This window comes from Nelumbo lutea, chromosome 1 (assembly GCF_056320005.1).
Source record: "Nelumbo lutea isolate HS-2025 chromosome 1, American lotus-T2T, whole genome shotgun sequence".
Taxonomy (NCBI): domain Eukaryota; kingdom Viridiplantae; phylum Streptophyta; class Magnoliopsida; order Proteales; family Nelumbonaceae; genus Nelumbo; species Nelumbo lutea.
This window is the reverse complement of record NC_142684.1, coordinates 185651839-185664159: the sequence shown is the minus strand read 5'-3', so window position 1 is coordinate 185664159 and position 12321 is coordinate 185651839. Positions and strand designations below refer to the sequence as shown.

At 38.8% G+C, this 12321-nt stretch overlaps 1 protein-coding gene and 1 long non-coding RNA gene across 8 annotated transcripts in view; one reads left to right on the top strand and one right to left on the bottom strand.

The window, feature by feature from the left end:
- The window catches only part of LOC148879797 (uncharacterized), a 52844-nt gene extending 43056 nt beyond the window's left edge, over window positions 1-9788 (bottom strand). For both annotated transcript variants that reach the window (XR_016104332.1, XR_016104333.1), the window contains exons 1-2: window positions 9649-9788; window positions 9043-9115 (exon numbers count right to left, since the gene is read on the bottom strand). This is a non-coding gene — a long non-coding RNA (uncharacterized LOC148879797). The remainder of the gene's footprint in view (window positions 1-9042; window positions 9116-9648) is intronic.
- The window catches only part of LOC148879796 (DNA primase), a 71187-nt gene extending 61112 nt beyond the window's left edge, over window positions 1-10075 (top strand). For all 6 annotated transcript variants that reach the window (XM_088961502.1, XM_088961497.1, XM_088961498.1 and 3 more), the window contains one exon: window positions 9058-10075. In XM_088961502.1, coding sequence (XP_088817628.1) covers window positions 9058-9141 — 84 coding nt within the window. In that variant the 3' untranslated portion in view covers window positions 9142-10075. The remainder of the gene's footprint in view (window positions 1-9057) is intronic.
- The last annotated feature ends 2246 nt before the right edge of the window (window positions 10076-12321 follow it).

Below are 12321 nucleotides of genomic sequence, written 5' to 3'. Positions count from 1 at the left end.
CATTTATTCTTATTTTGAATGTCTAGTGTCATTTCTTAATATGTCATTTTAACTTCTATTAAGTCTTAACTATTATAAAGGACATTCCTCCAATCATTCTGATGGTTGGTGGTTCATGCATAGTTATGATAATACACACAAAGCCAGAAAACAATCTATGGGTAAGTAGCTAGTAATAATAGGAAGGTGCCCCAAGTTATTGGAAGTTTTCTTGTCATTGAAAATTAAACTTTGCATTTTTTGGACTGTTTAATTAGGGAGTTTATAGTGGTGCCCTTTTGGACATCCTGATACTAATTATTTCCTGAGATAGGCAGGACTTTTTGTTATCATCTTTTCTAATAGGTGCTAAGCACGGTAGCCAATAACCACCTTGGTTTCATCTCATGTAGCAGAAAATTACTTCAGGCTAGAACAAAATAATTCTATTAAGACATTTCTATAAAATAAACAAAAAAAATTGCATCATAACTGTGATCCTGTGCATCCTAAGGCTTAAACCACCACCATCGTCATCATCCATGCGTTGTCCCAACTATATGGGGTCGGCTACATGAATCCTATTTCGCCAATCCGTTCTATTTCTACTATGGTTCACAATTTCCCAAAAACATAGCAAAGTTTCACCAAAATTGTCCCATTTTCCCCTAGAGGCAAAATAAAAACATCCTGGAATGAAATTTTCCAAAAATCTCTTGATATTTCCATGATATTTCAATGGGTCGGCTACATGAATCCTATTTCTCCAATCTGTTCTATTTCAACTATGGTTCACAATTTCCCCAAAACATAGCAAAGTTTCACCAAAATTGCCCCATTTTCCCCTAGAGGCAAAATAAAAACATCCTGGAATGAAAATTTCCAAATATCTCTTGATATTTCCATGATATTTCAAATCTTGTTATAACAACAAAAAATTTAATTTGTTATAGTGCAAACATTCAAATTATTGGCAGAATATGGGGAAATTTCACTAGTTTTGCAATAATCATTGGGAAACGAGTGCAAGGCATAGAAACTGCTCAAACTACTTTTTTTTGCATAAAACTAAAAATGGTTATTTGGTTTTATTGATTCTAAACGTTTGAATTGATACCTGCAAAGTAGAAAGCTCTTTTAAAAATTTTAGTTGAATAATTATTAAAAATAACTTATTCTTTATAATAGTTTTACAATAATAAAATTCATAGTACTAAGTAATATAGCCTCACAATTCAAAATAGATGTTATCCTAAAGATTCTCAAAGTGAGGGAGTTAGCAGTAGTTATATTCGGTTATTAAGGATGCTTGCCTTGTATGTTAATAACTGTTCATATTTATGCTTATTTAAGATTTTTAATCTTTTATCATTTGTGAAATATGGTTGGCATAATATTTTAGATGTAGGTTTGTAACTATTCCATTTTTAACATTTACATATTTTCCTAATATTTTAAATATTTTTCCTTTTTCCTCAGATTTTTCAAATATCTGATTGAAATTTACAAAATTTCCCAATTGTGCATGGTGAAATACCTAATGAAATTAAAACTCCAAATGATGAACTAAAAACGTGGCTGCAAGTTCATTTTTGGAAAGTAGTAGAGTCAAGTAAATCTTTTCTAACTGGTCACCTAACTGTCAAAAAATTCTCTTAACCAGTTGGAATGTTGGATAGAGTAAAAAGAGAGAATGACAGAATACCTATAAGGTTGAATGATGGACAGAGATGTTAGAAGAAAAGATAGGGATGAGATGAAATTGTGATAAGAGTACAGTGTTTGACTTGGAATAGGATAAGATTAGTTGGAGTTCAATTTGATTTGCATTTGTCAGTCCATAAATAGTGATGTAATTCTTAGATTTATTGATGCAATATTGCCAACTTCCTTTGATATTTCACATTGTTAAGATGTGCCGAATAGGGGTAGTTTAGTCTTCTTCTGTTTATTAAGTAACTTGCTTATGTGGCAGTGTTATTAGAGTTACTCTGCCCCACACTTAAGTAAGGGCATTTCTGTCTCTGTAAACATTATTAGAATCTAATATAGATTAAGGGGGTCGACTGAATGGATTAACCATCAGATTTTCGACAGACCCTTCGTCTCTTCTTCTTCTTCTTCTTCTTCTTCTTCTTCTTCTTCTTCTTCTTCTCCTCTTCCTGTTCGGACTACTATAGCAGCAGTCGAAACATGGTATCAGAGCCATGCTCCTGACCTACGTCAGTTGGTAAAGCACCTCAGCATTGTTCGTGACTCTTCACCTTCGTTTCTGGTCAGTCAATGGAGAGAACTGGTTCGCCCTAGGTCAGAAACATTACAGCTTGTCTCTCTGCTGCACATAACCTTCTTCAACAAGGAAAGTGACTTCAGCAGTGAATGGTTGATTGATATTCTCAAAGGAAGGTCGGTTCTCTCTTCTTCTAGTGTTACTTATATTTCTGGGTAGAAACCCTACAAGAAGCTGTTAGTATTGATTAGAACCTAGAGAACTAGGTTCATTGTTGCCCTAGGAAGGGCTGTGTGTGCAGTAGCCGAATGGTGTAGGTCTGCTGTAAGCTGTTGAATGGTGTAGGGCTGCTGTAAGTTGTTAAGTGGTGTTAGGGCTGCTGTAAGTGGCCGAGTGGTGTAAGGTTGAATTCAGTGACCTTGTCGAACTCCTTGTGGTTGTGTAATGCCCTCTTAAGTGTGTTAAACAAGTCTGAACTGGGTGCAGCAGATTTGACTGTGTTGTGGTGCTTGTGATGCACAATTTGTTTTGAGTGGTTGTAAGAGGGCCTACTTGTGATTAGTGAATGGTAAACTGATGCTTATGTGTGACGTAAGTGTGTGAAGTCAGCAGTAGTGTGAATAAGAACAAGTGTGTGCTTCCACTGTTGTGTTAGAGGCAACTGTGAAAGAGTACAATGGCAGCAATAGGAGATGGCTACAATGATTAGAAACCTAGTGTAGTAATTTCCTCCGACTACCTAGGGGTACAAATGACTTCAATTAAGCTAAATGGGGACAGACAGAGAATAGGGGGATAGACAGACAGAGAACCCCACACAGTCTGATAGATCAGCACTTGTGACAGCTAGAGGTGGTGGACATAGTACAAGAGGGGGAGGTCATGCTCCCAGAGGGGGCCGTAGCAATTTCATGATTGGTCGGGGTGGCCGTGACTCAGGGGGAGGCCGTGGCAGAGGAAAAAATAACTCTACAAGGAAGTGTACTCATTGTGGTAGGGAAGGACACACAGTGAATTTCTGTTATGACCTACATGGCTCTCCCTCTAAATGGGCTAATCGTGCTGTAGCAGGCGAGGTTGTTATTAGTGACAGTAAACTGGCAGACCAAACACCTCCCACATCTACATCTACTTCTGGGAGGGAGACGATGAGTGTTCCGCTTGATGAGAATGAACAGTTCCTTCAAACTACTTCATAGCATACCATTGCCACATATGCCCAATCAGGTATTGCTTGCATGTCATCTAAAACTCCTTGGATTATTGACTCTGGAGCCTCAGATCATATGACCGGGACTCCAGGTGTGTTCTCTTTCTGAAACCTCCACATCACAAACTGTTACACTTGCTAATGGGTCCTCATCTCTCATCTGTGGTGTTGGTAAAGTTGACATGGCTTCTGTCCTCTTATCATCTGTTTTATATGTACCTAAGTTTCCATTCAATCTTATGTCTGTTAGTAAAATAACCAAAGCTCTTAACTGTTCTGTTACCTTCTTTCCTTTCACTTGTGTTTTTCAAGATCTCAAGATGGGGAAGAAGATTGGTGGAGGGCATGAAGCTGGTGGATTGTAATACCTTGACGGTGGTGGATCTTCAATTGCACTTCAGACTTCTCTTACTCCTCTACAATGGCATTGCCGACTGGGACATCCATCTCTCAAGGTTCTCAAGATGTTGGTTCCATCATTGAGTCAGTTGTCAGTTTTACAATGTGAGTCATGTCAGTTTGGTAAACACCGTCATGTGCCCTTCAGTCCAAGAGTTGAGAGTCGTATGTTGAGTCATTTTTCTTTGGCTCATTCAGATGTTTGGGGTCCAATCAAAATAGAGTCTTATAATGGGTACAAGTATTTTGTCTCCTTTATTGATGATTGTTCAAGAATGACATGAATTTACTTAATGAAAGAAAGAAGTGAATTATTTTCCATTTTTCAAAAATTCCATGCTGAAATACGCACACAATTTGGTGTTCCAATCAAAGTTCTCCGTTCAGATAATGGTTGTGAATACTTTCTTACTTCATTTCAACAGTATTTAGAACAACATGGCATTATTCATCAGACCTCGTGTGCTTTCACCCCTCAACAAAATGGGGTGGCTGAACAGAAGAATCGTCATCTTCTTGAAATTGCTCGGTCTATGATTCATCACATGAATGTTCCTAAAAGGTTTTGGAGTGATGTTGTACTCACTGCATGTTTTCTCATTAATCAGATGCCCTCCTTTATTCTTCATGGTCGGTCCCCCTTCTCCATCTTGTTTCCCACTTTATCTCCGTTTCCATTAACTCCTCATGTCTTTGGTTGTGTATGCTTTGTTCATAATCTGTCCTGGAATAGACAAGCTAGATGCACGCTTAATTAAATGTGTCTTCCTTGGCTATTCTCAAACTCAAAAGGGGTACAAGTGTTATAATCCCATTGCCCGAAAGTGCTATGTTTTCCCTGATGTCACATTTTTTGAGTCTGTCCCCTTCTTCTCCAGTCATGAAGCACCCTTGTCCTCACTCTTACCTCTTCCTCTTCCTGTCAGTGATTCAGTTCCAGAGGTTGTTGTTGGAGTAGACTCATCATCTCATCCAATGCAGGTCACCACTGAACGACCACCAATCCGACAAGTATATACACGTCGAACGAAACCGGCCCCTCCTCTTGTTTCTACCTTATCTGCGGATCCTCTCATGGCTCCTATTGCTGAACCTTCAGGACCTACCCATTACCTTACGGAAAGGTAAACGTAGTTTTACACTCCATCCCATTTCCAATTTTGTTTCATTATCTCGTCTTTCTACCTCACATCGCCAGTTTGTTTCACTTTTGTCTTCTATTTCCATACCTAACAATGTTCAAGAAGCTCTTAGTTCACCTGGATGGCGGCGGGCAATGGAGGAGGAACTTTATGCTCTTCAACATACTCAAACGTGGGAACTTACTACTCTCCCACCTGACAAGCATGCTGTGGGTTGTAAATGGGTGTATACTGCGAAATACTTGCCAGATGGTAGTGTGGAGCGTCTGAAGGCCAGACTTGTTGCTAAAGGTTACTCATAGTTGTATGGTGTGGACTACATGGAGACATTCTCTCTGGTGGTTAAAATCGGTTCCGTTCGTGTCCTAATTTCCTTGGTAGTTATGTATGATTGGCCTCTCCTTCAACTTGACATAAAGAATGCCTTCCTCCATGGTGATCTAGTGGAGGAGGTATATATGGAGCAACCACCTGGGTTTGTTGCTTAGGGGGAGGGTGGTAAGGTATGCAAGCTGAAGAAAGCAATTTATGGGTTGAAGCAATCTCCACGTGCTTGGTTTGGGAAGTTCAGCGAAGTAGAGAAGAGTTTTGGAATGAAACAATGCCAGGTTGATCACTCAGTGTTCAGCTATGACTCAGAATCTGGGAAGATTTTATTAGTGGTCTATGTGGATGATATTGTCATCACTAGTAGTGATAAGTTGGGGATTGGCAAACTAAAGGTATTTCTACAAAATCATTTTCAAACAAAGGACCTTGGAACATTAAAGTATTTCTTGGGAATACTTTAGAAGGTGTGAATCTGTGCCAAAGGAAATATGTCCTTGATCTATTAGAAGAAACAGGACTGTTAGGTGCAAAACCGGCTGAGACCCCTATGGAACCAAATGTTAAGTTGAGTAGTGATACAGGAGAAGTATTTGAAGATCCTGGAAGGTATAGACGACTAGTGGGAAAGCTGAACTATCTGACTATCACGAGACCCGACATCTCCTTTGCAGTCAGAGTGGTGAGCCAATTCATGCAGAACCCCCGTATACCTCACTGGGATGCAGTCCTTAGAATTGTGAGGTATCTGAAAGGAGCTCCAGGCCGTGGGCTATTGTATAAACCAAGAGGAAAACTTGAAGTAGTTGGGTATACAGATGCAGACTGGGCAGGCTCAGTGAGTGACAGAAGATCTACTACAGGCTATTGCACATTTCTGGGAGGAAATCTTGTGACATGGAAGAGTAAAAAGCAGATGGTTGTGGCCAGAAACAGTGCTGAAGTCGAATATAGGGCCATGGCTCACACTACCTGTGAATTAGTGTGGCTAAGTAATCTCCTACAAGAAATTGGGTTTCACATGGATAAACCTATGAGATTGTACTGTGACAACCAAGTTGCACTCCATATCTCATCCAGTCCTGTCTTTCACGAGAGAACAAAGCACATAGAGGTTGATTGCCACTTTGTGAGAGAGAAGGTTCTTGCTGGAGAGATAAATATAGAACATGTGGGCTCCAATGACCAGTGGGCAGATTTGTTTACAAAAGCTCTAAGCTCAGGGAAAGTGAACTATCTATGTAACAAGCTAGGATTATATGACATATATTCTCCAGCTTGAGGGGGAGTGTTAAGATGTGCCGAATAGGGGTAGTTTAATCTTCTTCCGTTTATTAAGTAACTTGCTTATGTGGCAGTGTTATCAGAGTTACTCTGCCCCACACTTAAGTAAGGGCATTTCTGTCTTTGTAAACATTATTAGAATCTAATATAGATTAAGGGGGTCGACTGAATGGGTTAACCATCAGATTTTCGACAGACCCTTCTTCTCTTCTTCTCTTCTTCTTCTTCTTCTTCTTCTTCTTCTTCTTCCTGTTCGGACTACTGTAGCAGCAGTCGAAACACACATGATATCAGAGCAGGTATGGTTTACTGATTTCTGGACATGCTTCCTATCTTTCATTTCTTTTCCCTAGTTTTATATTTAGTCATTCTAGAATTCTATTCTTTTCTCTTGTTCTCATTTTTCACTTTTATCACTTCTCCCACAAAATAACCAATTTCACCTTTGATCTTGTCTCATCCAAGCATAACTCCCTTGTTGTACTGAGTTCACCATTGAAATCTCTCCAATCACTAACCTAGCCTCTCACTACTAGACTTCATCGCTAACAGAGAAGGAGCTTTTACTCTATGCTTTCCCAAGACCAAAGCATCTGGCGAACTCTGATCCAGTGCTTCCAAGGCACATCCTTACTGTGACCACCACTGGTTCTGTTGTCGGGGCACATTCTCAAGTCAGAATGAGATGGGTATCCACATCTGAAGCATCTAAACAGAGTTCTGTCTTTTTCTCCATCAGATTTACGAGTCACACCATCCACCATTTCTATTAGCATACCCAGGCCTACTGTGACATTTCTCTGGTTCCCTTTTTTATCTTTCATCAGTTCACCACCATTGATCGGAAATGGAACAATCAAATAGTTGTTCTGTTATATCTTCATTATGACACCTGTTTGGATGCTTCAAACATTTGTTTTCTCAACCAACCTTTGATGGTTCCTATCTTTTGGATGGTTCAGGCTTTGTTGAGTAAGTTCCCCAATTCCATGGGACCATGGATGCATGCAAGCCATCCATCGCGCTATGCTGATCATGGACACATGGCAGTATTTTTCTTCACCCTTATATGCATTGATAACAAGTTCCCATGCAATTGGTGCCCCTTTTACAATTGTCTTGTGTGACACCTTTGGTGCAACATGCTCATTGCATCTTACATGACTGCACATCAATGAATCAGTTGAACTGGTTGAATCAGTTCGTCTTCAAAGGACTGTTGCTCTTCTATAATCTGGCCTATTGATGCCCCCTATCTTAACAGCCCATTGTGGCATTTTTTGTTTTGGCCCATAGTGGCCCATCTTTGGTTTAGTCTATCAATGGCTCAATGCATCTCTGTTAACCCATTGTAGTCTTTATTGCCTCTTATTGGTCCACTTTCGTATTGTACTGATGTGCCCCATTATCTGATCAGCTAAAGAAGCCAGCCCATAGAGGCATTTTGGATGACCTCATGAGATCTATTGTTGGTCTGTTTTAGCCTATCTTCTATTTGGCCTATACTGGCTCATTGACAGCTTTGTTGATCAACCCATGAAGACTCTTGAAGTAGCAGGTTCTTGTCATTATGCCATGTCATCACCAGCTCAGTCATTTATTACTTGCCACATCATCATCATAATAGCTGGATTGGAGGATTTAGACACACCATCACATTTCAACAATCTTGATCTACCACGAAAATCTTTGATCCACATGTATTTGAGCGGGCATGTTAGAAGATATGATAGGGATGAAATGAAACTGTTGTGACAAGATGTTTGAGTTGGAATGGGATAGATTAGTTAGAATTCAATTTGATTTAGGTTTGTCAGTCTATAAATAGTGATGTAATTCTTAGATTTATTAATTCAATATTTCCAACTCTCTTTGATATTTCACGAGACTATGGAAAGTGTGGAAAATAATATTGTTCTACCTTACGCGGGAGTGTAATGTAAAGTTCTGCAACCGGTTAGAAATTGTTTGCAACTTAAAAAAAAAGGTTAGAAAAAGTTTACTTGTGTCTATTATTCTCTAAACTTTAACCGACTGCCACATGTTTGTTCTAGATATTGACTAAACTTTCCTTAGTCTAGATTGAAGAAATAATTCCCCTTCCTAGGTAATAGTTAATTAGGTTAAACTGAATACTTGGTTACCTGGAGTCTTTAGATAGTTGGTAAACAGGTATACATTCCACACTCTATGTGGCATAATCCAATTGACCCATAATCCATGTGATTACCCCATCAAATTTATCAGTTTTTGTCTTTCAGTCAGTTATAGTTCTGCTAATGATATCTCAACATGTCTGTCTATTTTTTTTGTTGGTTTATTAACACTAATGCATTTGAATTTTCATCAGAACGCATAACAGAATGCTTTTAACTAGTTACTATTCCATATAAAAGTTCACTTGAATAATCAGAAAATAAAAGGAAATTTTACTTTTTTTTCTCTTCCCACTTATGTTTTCTATACCTGACCTGATACTCAAGCAGAAAGTTGATGACGATGATAGTGAGTGGTGGATGGCTGTGGAAAGGACTGCCTCCCAGGCTGAACAAGCACAAATTCAACGTTAGTTTGACCTTGAGAAACTATTATAATGGAAATTTCATCATAAGCTGATAAATGAATAAGCAGCAAAGCAGCAAAGGATTAAGAGATGAAGAGTTGCTTTTTGGCAGCAGTATATCAACATCTCCACCACGAATATAAGGTTGGCCAGTTTGCCCTTTCTCACCAGCGCTGAGAAGATTACTATTTCCTTCTTTCAGGTTGATTTGGTGATCTCACCAGGATCCAAGGGTCAGTCCGTATATATTGCACTTCTAACAATGTCAAGTTCGATGCATAGAAATCATGAATATGGTCCAACATGCAATGAGGGACTTTATTAGCTCAACCTATTGCTCAGGTATGAACTCGTGTATATTAACAGCAAAATCGACTTGGATAGCTCAAAATATGCCAGGAAGATCAGGACTCATATCTCATACGAGCCAAAGGATAACTGGTATTAGTCTTTACATGAAAGTGGTCCTTCATTAGCTTCCACGAAGATAACACATCAAAATCTCATCCTTTACCTAGCTGAAAAAGAAAAGATGCTGCAATCATAATGCAGGTCTTGAGACTGTAGATTTAATCCGATTCAAAGGTTGAAATTTTATCCCCAGATGATCAGGAAGAAAATGAGTTGCCCTTGATTGAAGAGTTTCCAGCTGTGGGACTTCCCAGACCAACATTTAACTTGGGAAATCTCCCTGGTCTACGTATAAACAAACTTGAGGATGAAAATGATGCGGCAGATTGTATAGTTATATTTAATACAAATTTTTCATGTATATATAATTGTGGTGAACATTCCATCTATTTTATTCCTTTTGAATTGCGCAATATCCTCATTTAGTTTGGGATGGAAGGAAAAAACAACACAATTGCGCAACTATTTGGAGAAAAGAACTACTATTACTAGTATTAATTAGTATTGTTGTTATTGTTATTATTGTTGGTTTATCCGTTAGTCCATTTAACCAGTTATAATGCGTTTCACCAAACTTACCCAACTTGATATCTTCACGCGGTTTTGACAATAACAGTACCTTGAAAAATTCAAAAGGGTTAAAGTATAATACCAAAAGACATGAACATGATATCTGAAAAGTTTGTCCAATGAACTGGTATCATAAACGCGTTAACATTGGTCAAAGCTTTTTTGTCATCATGTCTTTCTGGCACAAGTTTTTCCAATTCAAAAAATGCCAGTATCTCCCTTCCGCTCTGTCATATTTTATCAGGTAGGCAGAACTGTTATCCTTAGATTCGAAGTGGGAACTATCAACCATGTGGATGACTGGGAAAGCATTAACGTAGGAACTGGATAGCATTAGATAAAGACCTTGAATCTATTGCTAGCAAGTTTCCAAAATTTCATCACATGAAGGTTGATACGTATTGTATTGGAGCCTTCTTGATATGGCTTTATAGCGGGTGTTTTGAGTTGGTGAGTGGTTCAGAGGTAGACCAGTCCCTCAGAATCAGATTCGAAAAAAAATATATAAAAAAAAATTAATACAGATACACCTTACCAGCATATTGCCTTGTATCAATATTTTAAACCTTGATTGCTAGGGCTGTCAATGGGTTGGGTCCAACCTGATGGACCCAAATTGATTAGATCAGTTTTGGTTTCAGTAACAAGAAGCCCAGATCAAACTGATAAATCTGCAGAAAGGTTATGCCTTTTACCTTTGTACTTGAATCTTGAAGCATGTAAATTTCCATTCTTTGAACTAGTCAAAACTCTTGAAGCATGTAGATAATAGACTTCAAACATGTTAGTTATTTTTCTGATTTTTTGTACTCGGTTTTGCTCTGATTTGCTATTAATAAATGATGAACTAATCATAATTTCTAGGTTTTTTATTTCAGTACAGTTAGGAAACCAGAGGATGTTATTCAAGAAAATTTTACTACTTCATTTAGTGAAATTCCACCTCTTCATTTCACCTCTACATTTGAATCACTTAAAATAGATTGACAATCAAAGAACTTGCCATTACATTTTTTTTCCTAAGCAGGTTTATTATAATTAGGTCCATCAGGTTGGATCCGATTATCCCAAGAATCGATCTATTCGGTTCTATGTCTAAAATTATAGACCCTATCAAGTCTAGGTTGGTCCCAGGTCTTACATATTTCTTGTTGGTTCAGGGCCAGTTCTACCTGTTAGAGAATATCAACTTATTCAAGGACCTCACCTAATAGCTTAAGCTTTTAGGTTGAATCGTTCTTTGAGATAGTATTAGAGTCACTTTGACCAAATGTTCTAGCATTCGATCCTCATTACCCTCATTATAATTAATTAAGTTTTAGCACAAGGTATGAGTAGGCCTGGGCTTGTTCTCACTTTAAACCCAGTGGGCTTTCGTGTGAAGGGGCGTGCTAGAGAATATCGACCTATTCAATGACCTCACTTAACAGTTTAAGTTTTTAGGTTGAATGGTTCTTTGAAACTACCTAGAACTAACCCAGACCCAACTCATTGACCAAGGTTTTTAAAACTAGACTGAAGAGCCCTATGGGCTCTAGTTCCTCAGTCAAACGGTTCAACCGTTCAGTACAAATGGAGAGCCTGCTTAGACAAAAATTAAAAATAAAAATAAAAAACAAAAAAGGCCAAAACCATTGTCCGAGTCAATAGTTCAACTACACGGATCATTGGGGCAGGGGGAGGGGGGGAAGTCATCCTCAACCTGACAACCTCCGACCATGGAATATGGGCCTCTGGATCTGTTATCCTACTTGTTCCCACATCTATACCCACTGAACACCGCCATTGTATATTGGGAACATCTCTCTATTAATGTAAAGGGAAATAATCCCAATGCGCAACTGTGGGTAAAGATGTGAGAACAAGTAGTGGGTCGTAGATCCAAGACCTGACCATGGATATATTTTTCCTCATTGTCCAAAATCCCAATCCAATTCTACCCATTCCCGAGTTCACATTGGCGCCCCACATGCACATCTCAGCGTGTATCCAAACATTCCCGTACTTGTCATTGGAAGATATTTCCGGTACGCTATTGGGATGTGCTGTGGGGCGCTGAAGAGAATTCCTCATTCCCAATGTACAGCCGTAGTCTCTTGTGGGTAGGAGATGCGAATTGCCAAATTCAGATTTCAGTCATACTTTCCATACAAACACGATCACGCTTCCCAGGTCTCGAGATTGAGAGTTCATTTTGAGCCACACG